Source organism: Myxocyprinus asiaticus, chromosome 7, assembly GCF_019703515.2.
Source record: "Myxocyprinus asiaticus isolate MX2 ecotype Aquarium Trade chromosome 7, UBuf_Myxa_2, whole genome shotgun sequence".
Taxonomy (NCBI): Eukaryota; Metazoa; Chordata; class Actinopteri; order Cypriniformes; family Catostomidae; genus Myxocyprinus; species Myxocyprinus asiaticus.
This window is the reverse complement of record NC_059350.1, coordinates 30560401-30583036: the sequence shown is the minus strand read 5'-3', so window position 1 is coordinate 30583036 and position 22636 is coordinate 30560401. Positions and strand designations below refer to the sequence as shown.

Below are 22636 nucleotides of genomic sequence, written 5' to 3'. Positions count from 1 at the left end.
CGCCCTCAACGTCAGTAAGACAAAGGAGCTTGTGGTGGACTTCAGAAGAAGAGAAAGAGAACACAGCCCCATCACCATCAATGGAGCACCAGTGGAGAGAGTCAGCAGCTTCAGGTTCCTGGGTGTCCACATCACTGTGAAGAAGGCTCATCAGCGCCTCTTCTTCCTGAGACGGCTGAGGAAGTTTGGAATGAACCGCCACATCCTCACACAGTTCTACACCAGCACTGTAGAGAGCATCTTGACTGGCTGCATCTCCGCCTGGCACGGCAATAGCACCACCCACAACCGCAAAGCCATGCAAAGGGTGGTGCGAACTGCCAGACACATCATCGGAGGTGAGCTTCCCTCCCTCCAGGACATATATACCTGGCGGTGCGTGAAAAAAGCTTGGAGGATCATCAGAGACTCCAGCCACCCGAGCCATGGGCTGTTCTCACTGCTACCATCAGGTAGGCGGTATCGCAGCATCAGGACCCGCACCAGCCGACTACATGACAGCTTCTTCCCCAAAGCAATCAGACTTTTGAACTCTTGATCTCTCACGATCAAAATACATCAGCACAGCACTTTATTACTCTTATATCTCACACCAGACTGTCATAAATTATATTCTCTCTTAACACACTGGCAACTTACTATCAACCGACAGCCTGAATGTCAATACAGTACAGTACAACCTACTGTATATTTTATATATACTATATATACTATTTTTATTGTATAATGTGTATTCTATATTGTGTGTATTGTATACTGTACATTGTATGTTATTATTTGTATACTGTGTATAATTGTGTATATTAGATTTTAAATTGTGTTGTGTAAATCTGATGTTTATTGTAATTGGTATATGTCTCATCACTGTCATGACAACTATGTTGCTCGGAACTGCATCCAAGAATTTCACACACTACTGCACTTGTGTATATGGTTGTGACAATAAAAGTGATTTGATTTGATTTTGATTTGAAATCCTCCAGTGAACATACAGTACAGGGGTTCTCAACATGGACAGTTCGCAAAGGACATTTAAACACTTGGATGTATAAAACAGTTGCAAGTTCTGCCAAAGGTAGTTTGAGCATGATTTAAAAAGCATCACACTTTTGTATTTCAATTCCCCTTTTAATCAAAGAGCAAAGCACAGTAGCACAAAGTTTTTTTTAATACTGTAATTTACTTTCAGACCTACCAAAAAAAGAATCCACTCCATTAAATGAAAAGTTAATATAGATAAAAATTATCCTCTAGCATCAGAGTTGTGGTCAGTTTGGTTTCTTCTACATATTGAGCTGAAGTGCTCATGTGGTAGACCCGGGTTTGAGTCCGACTTGAGTCATGTACTGTTCCCCTCTCTGTCCCTCCTTTCCTGTACCTCTCAAATATGTTCATCACTAAAAGTGGCAAAAAGTCGCACAAAAACAAATCACATTAGCACTGATCTGAAAGCAGTTTAATCAGTTTTAATCTGCTCAGCAGGTCTATTCAGAAAGTTATCTGATGGAGGCAGTTGTTATGGCTGGTATAAATCCAGGAACAGACTGAAAATGACAGATTAATCAATATGGCTGAGACTTAAAACTGCTCCCAGGCCAGTTGCCACAGAGCTTATGCACAGCTTATGCACAGATTTCTATCTATAGTTAAACTGCAACTTCGAGAGGTTGTGTCTCTGGTGTCCTCATGTGACTAAGAGTAGAACTGCAAGAATCCAAAACATACAAGCGAAAAAAACTCTCCAATTCCACTTTAATATGCTGAAACTAAAATGTAAGCCATTTGTATGGTGATTTTCCAAGGTGCTAAAACATTACGGTAAGGTCCTGGCCAGCCCAACAAAGCAACATTGGCCCAACCAAAGGCATGAGTTTGGGGTGAGACTATCAGCTTGTTTGACCAATAACAAATAAGTGTTTGGGTAACTTATTTGCTATTCCATTTAGTGACAATTTACACACTTCACCAGTAACCTTTCGACTGAAATTATTATTTTTTATTTTTTTTTCTCAAATAAAAGGACAAGACTTTAGAGATGCAGTCAAACTTCAGGCACTGAATGGTTTTAGGCTAGTGGCATAAATGTAAAAATACATAATAAAATGGGTGAGCCTGCACTTGCATCATCCTTGATAGACAATCTGCCTCTCATTGCTTCATTATCCATAACTGTAGCACAAACTTACTTTTCCACTCCAGTGACTCTGAGGAGATGGGTGGGCTGATAATGAGGGTTGCCTGGCAATGGTTTAAAGGGCTCCCACAAGAAAGTTCCATCTTTCAAGAAACAGATGTATGGAAGAGAGGAAGGAGTCATCTGCACATACATACACATGTCACAACAGCTCTCACTCAAGTTTGAAGGTGAAAATTGGAATGTACTAGACTACCATGTTCTAATTTACTAGACTGTTATTGACCAGAAAAAAAACAGTCATTACTGATGTGGTACCACAGAAATTGCAGGTCCTTCAGGCACCATGGAAAAGCACCGATTTAGATAATTGCTTCATTCAAAATGAGCTTAGGGTTTAAACACCCCACTTGCAAAAGATTGGTGGGGTTTGGGGCTTCCATCATTATTAGTGAAAAAGGACAAACCCAGGATTTGACCAATTATGATAGTTCACAGACCCCACTTATTCCTATGGTCTCTGCTCTAATAAGAACAATTTGCCCCATAGTTGTTGTTGGTACATTTGCATTTTTGTGTGCAAGGTAATACACAAACCCTGAGTTTGCAAATGGCTGGTTTTAACTTCCAAAGCACAAATGCAGTGACAAATTGAGCAAAATGGTCAAATATAAGATCATGATCTAATGGGAAGAACAGGACCAAGTCTCAGCACCATCACGATGGGTACTGGATCTTTGGAAAAGGATATGTGAATAAAAATCATACAATACTGATAATATTTGCCTTTGCATTTACAGTTTGTTGAATGTAGTAGTAAATCAAAAACGGCTGTAATTAAGTGATCAATGTCAAATATTATTACAATTTTATATGGTGAACAAAGCCCAGCTTTACCACACTGACACTGAATATATAAGTGAAACATATTCAAATAAGACTGCAGAGAGATCACAGTTGACTATAGCTGCATGACTGTTGATGTGTTAACCTTTTGTTTTAGTTCTGTGCACTGAATGGACACTTAAAATGGTTTAAGAAGGGAAGGGTTTAAAGTACATTAATCAACTGCTTCTACAGGACTGAAACAATCAAAACTATAAAATATGAATGATTCTAACCCTCACCCAGAAGAATAAAAAACTCCCCCAGAGAGCACACAGTGACAGACCCTGATGCACACTGACAACATGATGACAAGGCCTTTCATTGCAGAACACTTCCCTTTTTGCAGTTTAAATGCTGCAAGTAACCACCAATCTGGATGGTGGTAAAATTAGACTGTCCTTTGCACTCACCAACTTTTTAAGCATCCCTAAAGAAAAAGTAGCTCAAAGAAACAAGAACCGCTCCGTTTGTGTGAGAATTTCCATAATTCTAGTTAATACAAAAGAGACAGCTGTGAAGTGTCTTCACATGAAGACATGGTCTCTGACTCAGCTTTACAGTTTCACAGAAGACAGGTGCCAACTTCTGTGTACACTCTCGCAGGCACACACACACACACACACACACACAACATATGCAGCACGAATTCAGTCATTAAGTGTTGTCAATGGGAAGTTTGTGCAATATTAAAATCTCAGAATTACAAATGATAGTAAAAGCTTTTTTTGTTTTTTTGCCGCCGAGTAATAAATAGCATGTTAGCTAGTAATGTCATTAGGATCTGCAACATAATACATTGTTTAAATAGAAATGTTAGAAGAATAGTCAGACCTTCACTGTAAGTGACGTGCATTATTCGATTTAAAGAAATGCAAACTACCTAGAACCTACTAAATTAAACTGACACCACTTGAACGTGTTTTACCTCAGTGGAAAACTTGCCAATGTAAGTTCTATTTAGGACACATATACAGTCTACACTGCTGTTCTTTTTTCCCCATACAATGAATGTAAATGGTGACTGAGGATGTCAGTCACTAACATTCAGCCAAACTAACATCTCCTTTTGTATTCCATGGTAGATCGTAAGTCATTCAATTTTGGAAGAGAGTACATGGGGACAGAATTTTTATTTTTGGGTAAATGATCCCTTTATGCCACCAATATTTAAGATAAATAGCAATGACCTGTGTTGTGTTAAAATGTGCAAGAACATGAATTGCAGGAACACAATTGATTAGCCTGCCATTGGCAGGTGTGGCAGAAAGTTAATTGTGCACCCTGTGTGCAAGCATATTCTTGTAATAGTAATGCTAGTGTGTGAATACATTCACCACATACAGTTCAGCACAATAACCGGTCATGTCAGTTTGCTTGACAGTAATTAATACGCCTTTACATGACACCAGAACCGCAGAACATGCCAATGCCAGAGCCAACTGCAGTTCCACTGACAGTGTGAAAGTCCTACCCCACATCTGTGTCTAAGAACGGGTTAAAATAATGATATCGGCTTTGTCTTCGTAATGTAATGAAGCTCACAACACTGACAACCTACTATGATCAATGACTTGAGGGATCTAACTTCCATAAAAGGATACCTACACAAAAACATTTAAATCAGGCCATTTATTCATTTTAACTGGTTGCAATTGGGGTGTCAAATTAACGTTCATTTAGTGCAATTATAAAAAAAAATTATGTGATAAAATTAATGCAATTAATCATGCCCCCTGACCCGCCAAACACGTTTTCTGAGAACAGACAGAATGAGTAAAAGGAGCCATTCACATACGACGCATTCTTCGTTCGAAAAAATAGAGACAGCGAAACAGAAAAAAGGGGTCACGATACAGAACCAAATGATTTCCGGTTCTGTTAACGGTTCTCGAACATGCATTCTGCATACAGCGCAAAACATACATGATCAGTGTAGTCTAATCCCTGAACAAATTACTAATGAGACAGTTTTTTGTATCAACACTTAAAAAAATATAGCGATACTTCCTGAACTAATAAATCTTATCAGCCAGTTCTTTAAAGTGAATGAAAAACTTACTGAACCGCAAATCCATAATTTTGTCATGTCAGACTCTAAATGAACCAATAACTTTTATAACTGCGTTATGTGTATAAGGCTAGTGAGACTTATGCTGCCTTAATGTGCTATCGGAATTATCCTACTTCTGGAGTGGTTATTACGAGTACGTTGCGTTCAAGAGCTTTGTTGTCATAAAGAACAGGAAACATGGACAACGCCAGATTCAGTCATACATATTTCTTGAAGAACTGTTATTTTGACACCATAATACATATTTCTCAGTTATCTTGCTGACGATAATGGAATTTTGGTCAAATACAAGCTATTTTTATGGTGTAAAAATGTAAAACATGCAACAAATAGTTGCTGATATACATAAATGGGTATGACCAAAACGGCAAGCACCAACAATGAGCTTTATTTAGAAAAATTTACAAAACCTGTCATTCACAAGAGAAACCTTACTCTCTTTCACCATGTTAAAGGGTATCAAAATTATCTCAGAGTTTCCCAGTCGTAATTACGACTTGGTGGCATTCATGTGCAACTTCCAAATTGGAAACTCGTATTTACGATATTTCCAAAAGCATATGAAGGCAGCATTAGAGTAGAAACTGGATGGTTGTTTATATGACAATGTGTAGTTAAAGATAAACATTGTAATCATTCCCAGTTTTGTTGCAATTATTGGTAATTTATACTAATGTATAAAATATCTAAAATAAAAAATCTACGTAAAACACACCTTTGTCTAGAATCTGTTCCGTTAAATTTGCAATTATTTCACTAGTTTGTAACAGGTGGCTGAGGGAGTAAATCTAATAAGAATTGCATTTCTTATTTCCAAATATTTTTTCCTCAATAGAACTAAAACAATAGTGATGGAACCGTTAAGGAATCGGAACCAGAATAGTTAAATTTCTTACATTTCCCATCCCTTTTTGGAAATAGTGGTAAACTAACAACATATTGAATTTGAGTCAGTTTGTCTATCGAATGCTTTATGTGTCTGCCACAATAATGCATTTTAATATATTTTTTTTTTGGGATTGACAGCCATAGTTGCAGTTAGATGTCCTCTGGTATACTACTAAACAAGCACAGTGACTAAAGAATAAAACATTTTTTGTTTTAGTTCACTGGTAAAATAAGAATAAAGTATCAGAATATATTGTACTGGCACAGATCAAAGAGTCTGCTCTGATGGACACAGACACACACAGGAGTTCTTCACACACACTTAGTTTCATGCTACTCAAACATTACAGTAGCAAGGCAGACAGTGATTCAACCACAGTTGTGCCATGTGATGTGGGTGCTGGAGGACTATGTGGTGTTGTGTCCTGAGAAAGGGCATACATAATCAAATGCTCAAATGAAACATTCAGAGCCCTCTTCCTGTGATGTAGCTGCTCCAGGCTCTCAGCCTAACAGATGGTGCTAGTCAGATGATCCCTGAGTGAGGAAGTGCCAGTGCTTTCCTGCTCTCACCTGGGGATGAGGGAAAAGTATGTGTAGGTGTGTTTGTTTTTCTTGGTATACCAAGAGTCTACACAGTACTCTTGTTGTTTACCTGCCCATGAGACCACAGTAGGGCCACCATCACAACATCTGCTCCTACTGAAGACCAGGACTAGAAGGAAAAAGTAAATGAATTTTAAATGCAGATCAGGAAACGTAATTGATGTTTGAAAGATAGCAGCAAGTAATAATGAAGGGCAGGACTTTATTTTATTCATCAGGATTAGACTGGGGCGTGAAAAGGAGGATATGATGTTATTAGTTAATATTTTTCCTGGTCCACGCAGCCTTTATGTCCGAAGAAAAGCAGTTTCAGAGAAATGTTGATTAAATTACAATCATTTTTTATTTTTTATAAAATGCAATGATGAACAATAAGAGCAGAGGCAAGTATTTGAGAAAGTGTTTATTATTTGTATTATTTTTTTGTCTCAAATTATGCGCTTATTTTCAGGCCATTTCTAAAACTCACTGCTGACAGACTAATTTAAGTTATTCTGGATGTTTCTCACATGCTTTTATCCAAAGTGACTTAAATGTGCATTTATTGTAAGGAATACATTTTAGTAGTTTGTGTTCCCTGGACTCAACTCAAACCCTTGACTTTGCTGTTGCTTGCTCCTTGCTCTACCAGTACAGGAAACCAGTATCCAGGAATGTGTCCAGCAATTCTTGTAAACACAGGAAATCTAACCTGAATTCTCCTGTTTAAATAACACTGTAACATCATGTACACAACCCTTGAGTGGCTCTGAACATACAGGTCAGAGTGACAACAGACCTTAGTGACCACATGTCTCAAGTGGTTTAATCCATGATTTCTATAGCGATATGATCGTTTTGGGTGAGAAAAAGACCAAAATGTAACTCCTTTTTCACTACAAATCTCCAGTCTCCTTGGCTCGATCATGATTTGAAACTCGATCACACTTCCTTGTGCTTGATGCATGTGCACAGTGCTCTGAATACTTGGAATGTGCTGTAAATGTTGTACTGTGTTCTTTTAAAATGCTTTAATTGGGCTGTTTTGTCATTTTTCTTCACAGAAGAAAAGTCAGAATTTTGACAATTAAAATTTTTTGAGTAAATCAACACATTTTGGCATTCTTAATCTGACTGTCTGATGAGGATAGTCTTCAAAGATCCATATCTCAAAATAGAGAGAACACACTTCTAGGCCAATCAAACAGTGCACACTTCAATATCAAATTTACTGTGGGACACACTGGCAATTTTTTCAGATGAATTTTCGATGATTCCAGTTGATGGTCTGTGAAAAAAAAATTAAAAACTGCCACAAACAGGGGGGCCTGAGTAGCTCAGTGGTAAAGAAGCTGGCTACCACCCTGGAATTCGCTAGTTCAAATCCCAGGGCGTGCTGAGTGACTCCAGCCAGGTCTCCTATGCAACCAAATTGGCCTGGTTGCTAGGGAGGGTAGAGTCACACGAGGTAACCTCCTCGTGATCGCTATAATGTGGTTCGCTCTCGGTGGGGCGCGTGGCGAGTTGTGCGTGGATTCCGCGGTGGATGGCGTGAAGCCTCCACACATGCTATATCTCCGCGGTAACGCGCTCATGCCACGTGAAAAAGATGCGCGGGTTGACGGTCTCAGACACTGAGGCAGCTGATATTCGTCCTCCGCCACCCGGATTGAGGCGAGTCACTATGCCACCAGGAGGACTTGGAGCACATTGGGAATTGGGCATTCCAAATTGTTACAAACAGACTAAGCACTTGGATAAACAAGGAGACAAATTCAAAGTCTGATCTAAACTTTAAGATATACAAAACACTTAAAGAAAGGGTGGTGTGGGGAGGCAGCGGAACCATATATTTCTAATGAATCATGTTAAAGGTGCACTCCGTCTTGGACTTACATTGACACCTAAGGGATCCATTATCATTCAAATGCAATATTTTTCAGTGACTGATTCCACTGTAGAAAGTCTCTATTCACAGTAAACCATGATTAATTTAATTAATGAGTAAAAGTGTCCAATAACAGGGCGGTTATTGAGATTAAGCATGTATTATTCGCTGGCCATGTGATCATAACATGGCAGCCCCCATGAGGGGACCCTCTAAATATAGAATACAACAGCTTATATAAGGTTACTGATATGAGTCTTCATCTTATCTATGTGGTGATAATTTGTTTCAAAATTATATCAAAAAAATACTGAGTGCATTTTTAAATTAGAGAATATTTTGTGGATGCTGAGGTCGGTGGAAAGCCTTCTGGGCATTATCATTCTAAGCTTGTTCATTTTTTAAAGTGTTTACCCAGTTTCCTTATTCAATAGTGTGTTTGAATACATAAACCCATGGCTTGTGTTCAGCACAGATCTAAAGAGGCTCTGGCTTACGTTTCACATAACAACTGAGGGACTGCATGCTTTCATCTCTTAGTATGGTTTCTGTGAAGGAAAAAAAAAACATCCCATTCTGACAGGAAACATTGATGTGTCTACAGCTTAATCTGCCACACAATAATCTGCCAACAGAGCTTCAGCAGACAATTAGCCTCAAGTCAATAACACCTTTAATTTTACATAAACCAAAACAACCATCTGTATCTATTAAGTATTTCTGATGTGTCATTCTAGTGAGCATTTGATTGGACAAAAATTTGTTACAACAATATTTTTGGTCTGTTTTCCTAGAAGAAACTAATTTTAAATGTTCACATTTTAAATCCTAAAGGTTAATTGATGGCTTCAATCTCTGTTTTAAACACAAGTGCCATGTACTTTGAGCGGACAGCAGGAGTTGTAAAGCAGACTGCCAGAAACATATTGTCTGGAAAGAATCCAGGTTGAAAATGGAAGTGAACATTGTGACAGCAAACTCATCAGGACAACGAAAAAAAAAAAGCTACAAGAAAACATGTCACAATCACAGCGAACACAAACATGCATACAAGTCAGATACTGACACTAAACAATGCAGGCACACACCACACAAGAGACACCAACAGTTGCCCTGTGAACTTAAGTGTAAAAAGCCTTTGTGCTATTGTGATGCGGATTGTGTGTGGAGAGAAAGGCCCTTTATAATGTTCCTGTCTTCAAACCTTGGAGGGGTGTGCTGAATGAAAAATGTGGAAAATGTGGACCACAAGCAACAACTGTCATGCAACTTAACAGAGTAACAGGGAGTTGTAGTTAAAGCAACAGATCATGCAAAGTTCTCTGTGAACAACAGAGTCTAATTCAGGTGTCCTGCATTCAGTGACCAAATTTAAATAAACATTGTCTTTGTTGTGTAAACAAAATGGCCAGCTGACTGGTAACATTCTTAGGAAGTTTAACAATGCTTGCAGTTCGCAATGTAAAAACCACATTTAAGTAATACTTTAGCCTATTTTTAAGATGAACGCATTACAATTTTATAACTAATTTCCATCAAATTGAATTGTGTAATCTAAAAATTTAAATTATTAAAACGTAATTTTTTTTTTTACATTTTATTTTATTAAAGATTCAATTTGATTGAAATTTGAGTAACACTTTACGATAAGGTTCCATTTGTTAACAACATTAGTTAACATGAACTAACAATGAACAATACCTTATGCATTTATTAAACGTAATAAATGTTAATTTCAACATATAGTAATACACTTATACAATAATACATATTCAAAAGTTTGATTTGTTAATATCAGTTAATGCACTGAGAACTAACATGAACGATATTTGTTATGAAATTGAAATGCGTAAATCTAAAATAATATATATATATATATATATATATATATACACACAGGTGCATCTCAATAAATTAGAATGTCGTGGAAAAGTTCATTTATTTCAGTAATTCAACTCAAATTGTGAAACTCGTGTATTAAATAAATTCAATGCACACAGACTGAAGTAGTTTAAGTCTTTGGTTCTTTTAATTGTGATGATTTTGGCTCACATTTAACAAAAACCCACCAATTCACTATCTCAAAAAATTAGAATATGGTGACATGCCAATCAGCTAATCAACTCAAAACACCTGCAAAGGTTTCCTGAGCCTTCAAAATGGTCTCTCAGTTTGGTTCACTAGGCTACACAATCATGGGGAAGACTGCTGATCTGACAGTTGTCCAGAAGACAATCATTGACACCCTTCACAAGGAGGGTAAGCCACAAACATTCATTGCCAAAGAAGCTGGCTGTTCACAGAGTGCTGTATCCAAGGTGTGGAATAAAAAGATGAACAACCAACCGAGAGAACCACAGCCTTATGATTGTCAAGCAAAATTGATTCAAGAATTTGGGTGAACTTCACAAGGAATGGACTGAGGCTGGGGTCAAGGCATCAAGAGCCACCACACACAGACATGTCAAGGAATTTGGCTACAGTTGTCGTATTCCTCTTGTTAAGCCACTCCTGAACCACAGACAACGTCAGAGGCGTCTTACCTGGGCTAAGGAGAAGAAGAACTGGACTGTTGCCCAGTGTTCCAAAGTCCTCTTTTCAGATGAGAGCAAGTTTTGTATTTCATTTGGAAACCAAGGTCCTAGAGTCTGGAGGAAGGGTGGAGAAGCTCATAGCCCAAGTTGATTGAAGTCCAGTGTTAAGTTTCCACAGTCTGTGATGATTTGGGGTGCAATGTCATCTGCTGGTGTTGGTCCATTGTGTTTTTTGAAAACCAAAGTCACTGCACCCGTTTACCAAGAAATTTTAGAGCACTTCATGCTTCCTTCTGCTGACAAGCTTTTTAAAGATGCTGATTTCATTTTCCAGCAGGATTTGGCACCTGCCAACACTGCCAAAAACACCAAAAGTTGGTTAAATGACCATGGTGTTGGTGTGCTTGACTGGCCAGCAAACTCACCAGACCTGAACCCCATAGAGAATCTATGGGGTATTGTCAAGAGGAAAATGAGAAACAAGAGACCAAAAAATGCAGATGAGCTGAAGGCCACTGTCAAAGAAACCTGGGCTTCCATACCACCTCAGCAGTGCCACAAACTGATCACCTCCATGCCATGCCGAATTGAGGCAGTAATTAAAGCAAAAGGAGCCCCTACCAAGTACTGAGTACATATACAGTAAATTAACATACTTTCCAGAAGGCCAACAATTCACTAAAAATGTTTTTTTTATTGGTCTTATGATGTATTGTAATTTTTTGAGATAGTGAATTGGTGGGTTTTTGTTAAATGTGAGCCAAAATCATCACAATTAAAAGAACCAAAGACTTAAACTGCTTCAGTCTGTGTGCATTGAATTTATTTAATACACGAGTTTCACAATTTGAGTTGAATTACTGAAATAAATGAACTTTTCCATGACATTCTAATTCATTGAGATGCACCTGTATATATATATATATATATATATATATATATATATATATATATATATATATATATATATATATATATATTATTAGTGACTAATCTAACCCAAGTTTTTTCCTTGACATAAGAGAAATTATTATTTATTTATTTTTTTACTAAATCTTGTTAATCTTTGATTTACACTGACATTTAGCAGCTTGGATGAATCTTCATTTAAAATCAATAGTTTTCAGTTTCAGATGCACTTGTAGAAATGTATTATTTACAGCAGGCATAATTACTTTAATCAAAGAGTGAAAGTGTCAAATAACAGGACGATTACTGAGATTAAGCAAATAGTATTCAGCTGGTCATGCAATTCTAACATGGCAGCCCCCATGTGCGGACCCTTTCCATGTAAAATAAAACAGCTTTTATAAGGTTACTGATAAATGTGACCTTATAAATTTTAATGTGAGTGGTAATGATTTCCTACATATATTGCAAAATAACAATTCATGTCTTTAGGAGTTAAACTTTAAGGAAGAAAAAACTGAGTGCATTAAATTAAAGAGTGCATCTTTAAGGTTTCATCTTTTATTGTCAAATAACTACAGTATTTTGTGTGGCAACACATTCCTGGCAACTGCAACAGAATAAGGAATAATGATGATTCTCAATTGTTTTTTTAAGAGGTCTTGTATCATTTTAGAGATGTGAGAGAAAACAATGGCTTATGCTGTGTACCGCAAATACATGAGGGAAAAATGGCTACATAATTACAGTGTTATAATGACAATAGAATTTGTATTTCTAAGAAAATACTGCAAATGAGAGTTTCATGGCCAGTAAAAAAAAAACTTCTTCTTAAATTATTCCAACTGTCTCAAAATACCACTGGCAAATTAAAAAGTTAATTTAGGAGTCTGCCTGCATCTGTCTCGCCGACCAGAGGCATGCCAAACATGTCTGGGGCATTCAGTAAGGCAGCCCCTACACACACAGGTGCTCAGAAATGGTTTCTTTCCAACAAGCTAAGCAACACTAACTGCACAGCTGCTGGTTCAAGTTAAGTTTTTAAAGCTTTTTAGACGGGAAAAAAACAATCAGTTTGCACAACAAAATGCATTTCAGAGCAATGATCTTTAAATGATCACAAAGAACCTTTACATGCTTGTTGTATATAAGTGCTATTATTTTTCATCACAGATTTTGCCCATAAAAATAAAATCAATAAAATAAAATAAAAATCTACTTAAATTGTGTTTTCATTTATTGTTTTTAGCAATTTTTAAGTGTGATAACTGTGATATACATAAACATTTCAAAATGAACAAAATGTACCCAACTACAGGAAGAAATTGCTAAAGCTGAAAAGGTAAGAAGTGTTTAAGTTCATTCCGAGTTCAAAGCTTATTTATTTGACCCTGCAAAATTCAACCTGTCAAAACTCAACCTTCAGGAACTGACGCGAGATAAGAAGGTTCGGTTCAGTCTGCACAGAAACTATACAGTGTTTTGTGTGTGTGTGTGTGTGTGTTCTTTATTGTGTCGCCTTACACTGCATGAGGGAATTCAATCATTACTGAGCTTAAAGCAAACACTGATTTACAGAATGTTGTCTTTGAATACAATATCAGCATTAATACCTACTGTTACTTCTATCACAGCTTTTTCAATAACTCCACATTAGCATACTGTGAAAAGCCCTGAATGCATAATTTCAACCAGAGATAAAACTGGCTGGGACAACATTTCCTCAAGGAAAATATTTTAGAATGACCTCATTTTCAAAGGTTCAGCACTCCCTATTCAATTTCTAAATGAAATCTTGATTAGCCAAGGGGAACAGGACACCAGCCACAGATACATGCTCTACCATGAGTCTACAGGTCACTCCAAATGTAAACAACAATAAAATATATTTTACTAAATTATTGGCAACGCATTAAAGATCAATTTATCTTAAAGTGTCTGAAAACTTAGTGAGGCCTTTCTAGACAACATTTTTGGGGACTATAGGTCAGCTCCAAGACAGCAGCATTTTTGGCTAGCACAAATGCAATTCCCAAAAATGCTGTCTAGGTAGCCAGCTCACTAGGATGAGAGCCAATATGTTGAGTTAAACAACTGACATCCATTACAGTTCTCTGAAATTCAGCCTCACTTGTGACTCACACAATCAGAAAATCGCTCTGTGTTCTTATCCGAAAAGCACAGGGGTTTCAAAAGGTGAATGGAGATGCTCTCCACACAGATGTTCTCAGCAGTTTTTACTCACCAGTAACAGTGCAACCTTCTTCATAGTGCGATTCCCCATGGTGTTCAGTCACGGAGAGGAATGGTGCAAAGATTTTGGGTCACCTTCCGTCAGCACGATGACAAGCATGACGACTTTGCTTTGTGAGGCACAGCAATTAAAATAAGGAGGGTCTGTGCACTCTTGCATTCCCTCCCACTCACACCTCTCTACCTCCGTTCATTTGCTTTGTCTCTTAGCTTTGCTCAAAAACACACCCCATCGCTCTATGATTCAAATTGACGATGAAAATACACAAGCGCACATTCCTGGAATGCCAGGGCAGCGGTGTGTCATGGTCATGTGTTTGACTGAGTAATTCCTATATGGCCACTTGATGCATGCGGATAGAAATACTTTTAGAAAGTTGACATGTCCTGGTGTGAAATGCTTTATTGCATCTAAAACATGTTTATATTTATTATGCATGCAGCTTAAATGGCCACATATTAAATTTAAGACCACATGGAATGTGTGTACTTTTAAAAATTCATTTCACACACACCGCAGGGCCATTATGGAGTGTAAAACAGTCTATTTTTTCAGCTGTCTGGCCGTATTTTGCTATTCATTTTTCCATAGGGATTTCATAAAATTCTTCATAAGAGTTCTAAGCCATAAACCAAACCAACTAACTCTGAGGTGAATCACATCATTACAAACTTTGATTAAGCAAAAAAGTATTTGCAAATCTGACAAAAAGACAAATGGTACAAGGCTATGTACTTAACGCCTTTAATAAGGAAGCAAACTACAATCCCATGATTACGAATAATTGAATTAAAACGTTGGAAAAATATAAATCTATTCATTTAAAGCTGTTAATTATAAGCACTGAATCAATATATTTAATGTATATTGCAAAATATTTAGAATTAAAAAAAATCTATAAGTAGTTTGAGAATGCTGGAAGACAGAGCACAGCAGCGACTGCCATGGAAATGGGTGGTTGCTGTTGGGCTCTTTTGCTGTGGTTTGTTTGCCACGATTCTCTGATTGAGGATTTTCCCCCTCAAGATCATGGGTAGTGCAGTGCTTTGGCAGGAATTTCAATATTAAACACGATTATTTAAAAATTCAGTTGAAATAACATTGACTGATTGCTTCAGCAAAAGCATATACAATCAATAACCAACCTCAGAGCTCATGGTATGTCTGTCTTTAAAGATTTATAAAATTTAAGTTTAGTTTCAATTCCCCTATAGAAGCAATGAATGTAATTTTTACATCTAGAACCAAACTGTTGCACTCTATTAATTATGAAGAAGACTATTGCTTAGAGAGACGGTCAGTATGTCAGTGATGGCCTTTTTAACCAATCAGAGAGAAAGTTTGAGTTAGAGGTCAAGCTTTGGACTGATGTCATCAAAACACACACACTGAGCAGGGGGTCTCAGAGTATCCTCACATCTTCTTACACTTTCAGCATACTTACATATACAGACTACAAGCAGTCCAGTCAAATAAAGCTCAAACCTAACTCAACTCTTTCCTCTAGAGGTCAGTGATAAGTTACAAGCCACCTGCCATATAATCTGGAGCCTGCTGTTGGAAGCCTCAGAAATGGGTCAAATTTGCTCAACAGGAAAGGGAGATTGCCAAAAAAAAAAAAAAACACTTCAGGATAAAGTTGACAAACGTGTTTTCTAATGTACAATCCAAAATGCCCAGTAGAGGGAGACAAACACCACAGTAAAAGACATCTTAGCTCAAGACCACAAAACATCTGCCTACATAAAGATACATTTGACTCAAATTATGAGGCTTTGTCTGAAATATTATTTCAAGTTACTTGCATATGATTTCGGAGCTTTATTTCACTAATAAAACGTACTGTTTAAAACAGATTATAGTCAACAAATGTAAAGCTAATGACCATTTGTGGCTTTCTTTGTGCAAATGAATTTTTAAGATACATATACAGTACTCTAGGTTTTGTAAAAGTAAAGCAGATGTATTCAGTTATGCTTATCCACTGAAATACAAGCTTTTGCCAGGTCGTCCATTGTTTATTTGGTTTGGCTACTTCTGTATTGTGTTTACATCTTGAATATGTGAATGTCATTATATCTACCTAAAGCCTAGCGACACACTACACAAATCAAACTTGTCTCCTTTGTTTTGAGTCTGGTGAAAGTCTCGGGCCACATCCACACTAATATGTTTTTATTTGAAAATGCAACTTTTTCTCTACATTTTGGCCTTCTGTCCACACTTAGTTGGCATATTTGACAGCAAAAACTGAGCTTTTTGAAAACACTACCAAATTGACAAATGTGAAAACGCTGTCTTCGCATTGATGGCTGCATCCGAAACCATGAAAATGCTGCCTCCGGAAGCCTCCGGAGGAAGGAAAGGATCAAGGCACATCATGTTCGTGTCACATCCTTTCTAATAAGATACCTTCATCTGATCAATTTAAGGCAGCATTTAAGGTATCCTTCGCTGCCTATGAAATCCCACAATCCTGTGTGCGCGGATCCACAGCGGTTGAGCTGAAGAAAAAAAATGGTGGCCGAAGAGGCAGTTGATAGTCAATTTGTGTATAAAGTATGTTTTTTTCCAACTTTTGATTTCATTTCTAATGAGAAATTAGTATTGTAGTTATGAAATAAACACTTGGTTATTGCCAAAACTCTATTTGTTTTTGTTCCAGATTATTAGACCAGGTTGGATCGGTTGGATGAATGAATCAGACGCGTTACCTTTAGTGGGCACCAGATGGCGTTAATCAGTTGCCTCAGTAGCCTGTCCAAAACCAGTTTCTGGAGGCGCCTTCATACGCAAACGCTGTCTATTGAGTCATTGACTGATAGGGCAGCGAGGCAACAAGACAGCTACCTTTTGTTTCGGATGCAGCCGTAGTGTGGACGGTGAAGATGGAGATATCTGAAATGACGCACCTGATGACATATTTGTCGTCATGTGATGCAGTCGTGATCCATTCACCCAAAACAATCAAGATGCCGGCCCACATTGTAGTGGCGTTTTTGTGCCTGTTATTCATATTGAGAGCATTGTTAAAGATAAATGTTACTTTGTACAACCTTCACAATGCATTCCTTCATAGGCGGCGCAATGTTTACTCGGAATTGCTGTCCGGTGACGAAACACAAGGACAACTGCGTTTCAGCCCGTACATGGAACTGCTATTTTTTTTTGCATGCGCAGGTAAGGGGATTTAAGCATTTTCATTCATTTTAGTGTGGATGAGAAACTTTTGGAAAACACTTGAAAACGGCAGTGTGGACTGAGAGCGTTTAGAAAACTTAACTCCAGATTAATGTGGATGTAGCCTCAGTGTAGTGTGAACTTGGCTTAACTCAAAAGTAGGAACTTACAATATGTGTTTGAAGGCAGCATTATACACACTAGACCTTATCAGAATCAGTCCAAGATTACACTTTAACCAGTCAAAAAGGTAAAATTCATACACTTACCTTATTCTTGAAGACAGAGGGTGAGCTTTGGTGCTGTCGTCCAGAGGACTGGTCTGTGTTATCATTAAGGTCCGACACACTGGTCCTAATGGAGAGAGAGTGGAGGCCATCCTCGCCTTCCTCCTCCGCCGCAGCCTCCTCCTCCTCCTCCTCCTCCTCCTCCTCCTCCTCTTCCTTTCCACTCTCTTCTGAGTGCTCAAACTCATCACTGTCCTGGTCCATTTCCTCCTCCCCATCCTCCTCTTCCTCTGGCCTGTCCTTATCTTCCTCAGAACGAAGTCCTGGCCCAACCTGCTCCTCTCTTCCACTGTTATTATTCTCCTCCACCTCGTTCTCCTCTTCCTCGTGATGCCGCCTGCGGTTTCGTCGCTGCTCCTGTTCCCACACCCACTGGGCGCCCTTCTCTGCTCCATTCACCTCGCTCCTCTGCCCTTCCTCGCATCCAGACGGCCATGGTTCCTCCTCTCCCTCCCTTGGTCGCTCTCTTTCAGCGTCCTCCTCCTCGCCCGGCTCCCTCCTTTGTGGCTGCGCCTCCTGCTCGTGCTCCTCAAGCACCTGGTTCATGTGCTCCACCTGGGGCTGGGGTGTGCGGCTAGAGGTGCTGTTACCTGCTGCTGCTGCTGCCCCCGGTCTCGGCCTCTGCTGCTGGGCCTCCCTGCTGCCGCTGCCCCCCGACAGCAGATCCTGGTTCATTTCCAAAAGCCAGCTTGCTACCTCCTGCACCTTCGCTAGGCTGTCTGAAGAGGACAAGGACTTGGCATTCTGTGAGAAAGATGAAGAGAAACAAATACAGGAAATGCTTAAGACAGAATGTATGAGTGAATGAAAAAAAGAAGCAATTAATGGTGTGTGTTTGGACTGGTTCTAAGAACTGTCCGTCTTTTGTTTGCACCCTAAGCATGCTGAAAGTGAGTATCTCCTTATCCTTTATTCATGCCCATGAAAGGAAACAATAGGCATTTGCATTATTTTAGGAAGGATACAATATGAGCATCCCTGAAACTATGGGCTCCTCTCTTGCTTGGCAGTGTAGCATCTACACTAAGCTTGGCTTGGACACCGTAGCAACAGTACCACTTAAACACATGCAAGCAAACATTCATTCACCCACACCAAGTTGCTGCTGCCTGTTCTCTATTCTCAGTTTAGTTTCTGCTGTTTTATTTCAATTCTTAAACCTCAATTGTCATTTTTTGTTAAATATTACAATCTAGTTGGAACCATCTAGTTAGAAGAATTCAGATTAATTTGTATAGAACTTCTGTATAGTTACAAAGTAGCTTTGAGAAGAGCAGAGCTTTTTAACCCCTACATAAGCGAGCCAAAATTGACAGTGGGAAGACACCACTGGGGAAGGCCTCCTCCAGTCAACTATCACCTTGGATGCATCTAACATGCTATTGTTAGCTATTGCTATTGTAACATGCCCTACTATTATAGTATGTCAAAAACAGTATCCCAATGGTGTAGGGTTTCCGAATCCTCAGTATTCATAAATGAGAAGGCAAGAAATTCCTAGATGAACTAATAGATCCAGGGAGATTCTGAAGTGTGCATCCACTGGACACATCTCATAATGTCACGGGCGCTGAAATGTCATATTCAAAACGCTGATTTAATGAGTTGGGCGGCACATTTAAACTATAAGTGCTATATAAACAAAGAAAGTTCCTTGCGGTTAAATTGTGCTTGTTAAACAAAACCAGAGTAAATTACTTTTGCAATTTTTAAATCATATTTTCAGGCCACAGGATAATGCTTACGTTCCCAGATGAAGTATGTCTGGGAATGTATTCATACAACTACCCTGCACACCTAAAGAATGTACATTTGCAACATAAAAATTATTAAAAATTTGATCAAATTGCCTCAAAATCAATCTTTAAACACCACATGCAATGATCTCATGGATCAGGAATATTTTGCAGTGTATAGTGACAAACAGGTTTTAAGGAAAGTACTGTGGTAGTTTTTGTTGCTATTTAGTGTTTTGGGAGAAAATGAAATCAAAGGAGCCTTTTACCCCGCAGGGCCTTTATCCCCATTGTACCCTTCCTTTATGGTGAATAGTGGAGCTTGAGCTTAGGTTAAGGACAGGTACAAGTTAAGAATGTTCTATACTGCTTAGTGAGCAATTGCTGTGCTAATCAAAGCACAGTTTTACCACTTAACATGCATTCAGCATGCTAGCTTTCACTTTAATAACTAATTCTAGCAAGTACTAGTATTCAAGTTTAGATTACTTGTTAATTTTAAGTTCAGCCAACGAGTAACATTTAAGTGCCATCAAAATGTATGAGTTAGCAAACTAAATTTTTCAAGTTAAGAGCAATCAACACACGAGTAATTCAAAATCAAAATCTGACAGTTCTGCTTACTTGTAATTTATTAACTTAAATTTGATGTGACTGATTACCTAACATTTTTTGAGATTTGCTAACTTATTTGGGTTTACAGTGTAAGGGAGAACCAGTGCAGTTGCACCTCATCAGGGTAATGTGTGAGAAATGACTTTAAATAGGTCAGGCCAAGGTAATGTGTAATTTACACAAACAGCAGATTCACCTAGCAGAACTTAGATAATAGAAACCCTAATGATAAACTGTTACAACCAATCAATTACAAACAAGTCTACCACAAAAAGCCAGCAGGAGGCATCGCTGCCTAGTGTGCTTTCAAAATGTACTTTCAATCTACACGCAACACATTCAACAGGATGTGGCCAATATCATTTTAACTTCACAAATGTGAAAGAAGCCAGTAAAAACATCAAATAACTCAGTACAAGAGAATGCAGGGATGAGCTGTGTAATCCCATCACCAGCGTGAGAACACGTCAGTCTGACAAACCTGAATAATATAATGGAGCACACACAGATGGGCACAGTGTAGAGACAGACTGCATGACTAAGATGTAGGGTGTGCTAGAAACATACAAGACATACAATCTAACAATTTCAACTAGGCCACAAACATAGAGGGTATTCTAATTTTATATATATATATATATATATATATATATATATATATATATATATATATATATATATATATATAAAGGGGTGTAACGGTACACAAGTCACGGCTCAATTCGTACCTTGGTTTTGGGGTCATGGTTCGATACGAGTTCAGTACAACAGGAAAAAGCAACAAATCCCAAATGCTAGGTTTCTTTTCATTTATTTTGAACAGCAGTAGCGCAAATTACAGTTTGTTCCACCTAGCACCATTTAGTCCCCCCTGTGATAGTTGGTACAGTACAGCCTCCTTTAGTGTATTAAGCACTAAGCAGTAAACAGAATACACTCTTGCATAGGTCATATGTTTTTGTAGGGCTGATAAAAAAAACATATTACAAAAGGTATTTGGTCACAATCAGCTACAAATCTGAAAAGCATCTCTTTTGTTATAAAAGTACAAAATAAATAGAATAATGAAAAATAAAACTTGTGCATTAGGAGAAGGAGTGTTACAATTTGTTCCACAAACTATTTGTTGTTTGTGTATATGCCAATTGCCTGGGTAATGACTTTGGCCCTGTCTGCTCTCACATCTAGAGGCTGGTTAAAAGCTGCAGGGATAAGTTTTTGCACTCCTGTTGTCGTTTCCTGCCTAGCTCTGGTGATTGGCACATCTGGGTGATGTTGTCTGATATGCGTTAGCATGTTGGACATATTTCCACTCACATACCGTACAGCTGCCTTACAACGCCGACACACCATCCTCGTCCTATCTACCACTCGCTCTCCACTGCTGCCGTAGTTCACTGGGAACCCAAAACATTCCCACACTGCTGATTTAAAACAAGTAGGCGGGTCTTCGAGCTCTTGCGTGTCATCTGAACTCGCCATTCTTGTTTTGGGTTGGTGCATAGATGATTAGTGATGGGTCGTTCGCGAACGAGTCAGCTCTAAGAGCTGGCTCTGGTAGGTGAATGTTGGGAGCCGGCTCGCATATCAGAAGAGCCGAATCTATTTATAGAAATATTTTAAAAAAATACGATATGAATAATCAAAAGATTTAAATTAATAGAATTAATGAATTCAAAGAACGAAAAAAGAAATAAAATAATATAGGCCTAAATGCTCAAGCGCACACATTCGTTCTGACTGTCTGCTCAGACTAACAGCCTCACCTGTTGTTCCTGTCAATCAGACATGCATTGTCAACCAATGAACCAACGATGCGTGAGGGAGGGCGGAGCCAACTTATTGTATTTGTTTTGAATTGTTACATTTATATGCACTTTGTTTATATACATTAAAAAGTTATATTTTAAATGCAAACCAATGCATTTTTAAATACATTGTTGTTAAGGTAGGGCATGATTTAATAATTTAATTAGAATTGTTTTAATACCAATCATAGTCAAACTATCACACTGTTTGACCTGAAAAAACTAAACTTTTTTTTTTTTTTTAAAGAGCCGTTTGGGAGCCAAAAGAGCCGGCTCTTTTTGGTGAGCTGAGCCTCACTGAAAAGAGCCGGAATGCCCATCACTATAGATGGTGTCTTCTTCTGCTCTTTTTCCTGTTGTGGTGGTTAGCAAAAAGTGTGGATCGCCTGTGACTGAAACGGTTCGGGACGAATACATGTACCGTTACACCCCTAATATATATATATATATATATATATATATATATATATATATATATATATATATATATAAAAAAGGTTTGCCATGGTGTACGGTGTTACCGGTTTACTTGGTACAAGGGACAACACCAGTGTGAAATTTTATACCAGGTAAAAGGGGGAAACTTGCAATATCAATACAATAGCCTAACGAATAGAATAGCCTTAAATAAAGAATAGTTGCCTAGTGAAGAGTTTGCGACCCATGATAAATAAACCTAAATAACGCATCGATAACAATGTATCAAATAACACAGGCAGCAAAGTACGCGCACTGACAGAAAACTTTTAATTGCAAGTAGGAAATATAATGTGCATGGTGGGTAACTAAGATGTCTCGGATTCTGAATGACACAAGAAATGCTGTTAGGCACACAGACACATGCTTGAAGAAACACACT

General features: G+C 38.2%; 1 protein-coding gene across 3 annotated transcripts in view; it reads right to left on the bottom strand.

Annotated features, from left to right (window-relative positions):
- Positions 1-22636, bottom strand: part of LOC127443691 (F-box/WD repeat-containing protein 7) — a 252595-nt gene that overhangs the window by 115325 nt on the left and 114634 nt on the right. For all 3 annotated transcript variants that reach the window (XM_051702481.1, XM_051702480.1, XM_051702479.1), the window contains one exon: positions 17601-18362. In XM_051702481.1, the coding sequence (XP_051558441.1) occupies positions 17601-18293 (693 nt within the window). In that variant the 5' untranslated portion in view covers positions 18294-18362. The remainder of the gene's footprint in view (positions 1-17600; positions 18363-22636) is intronic.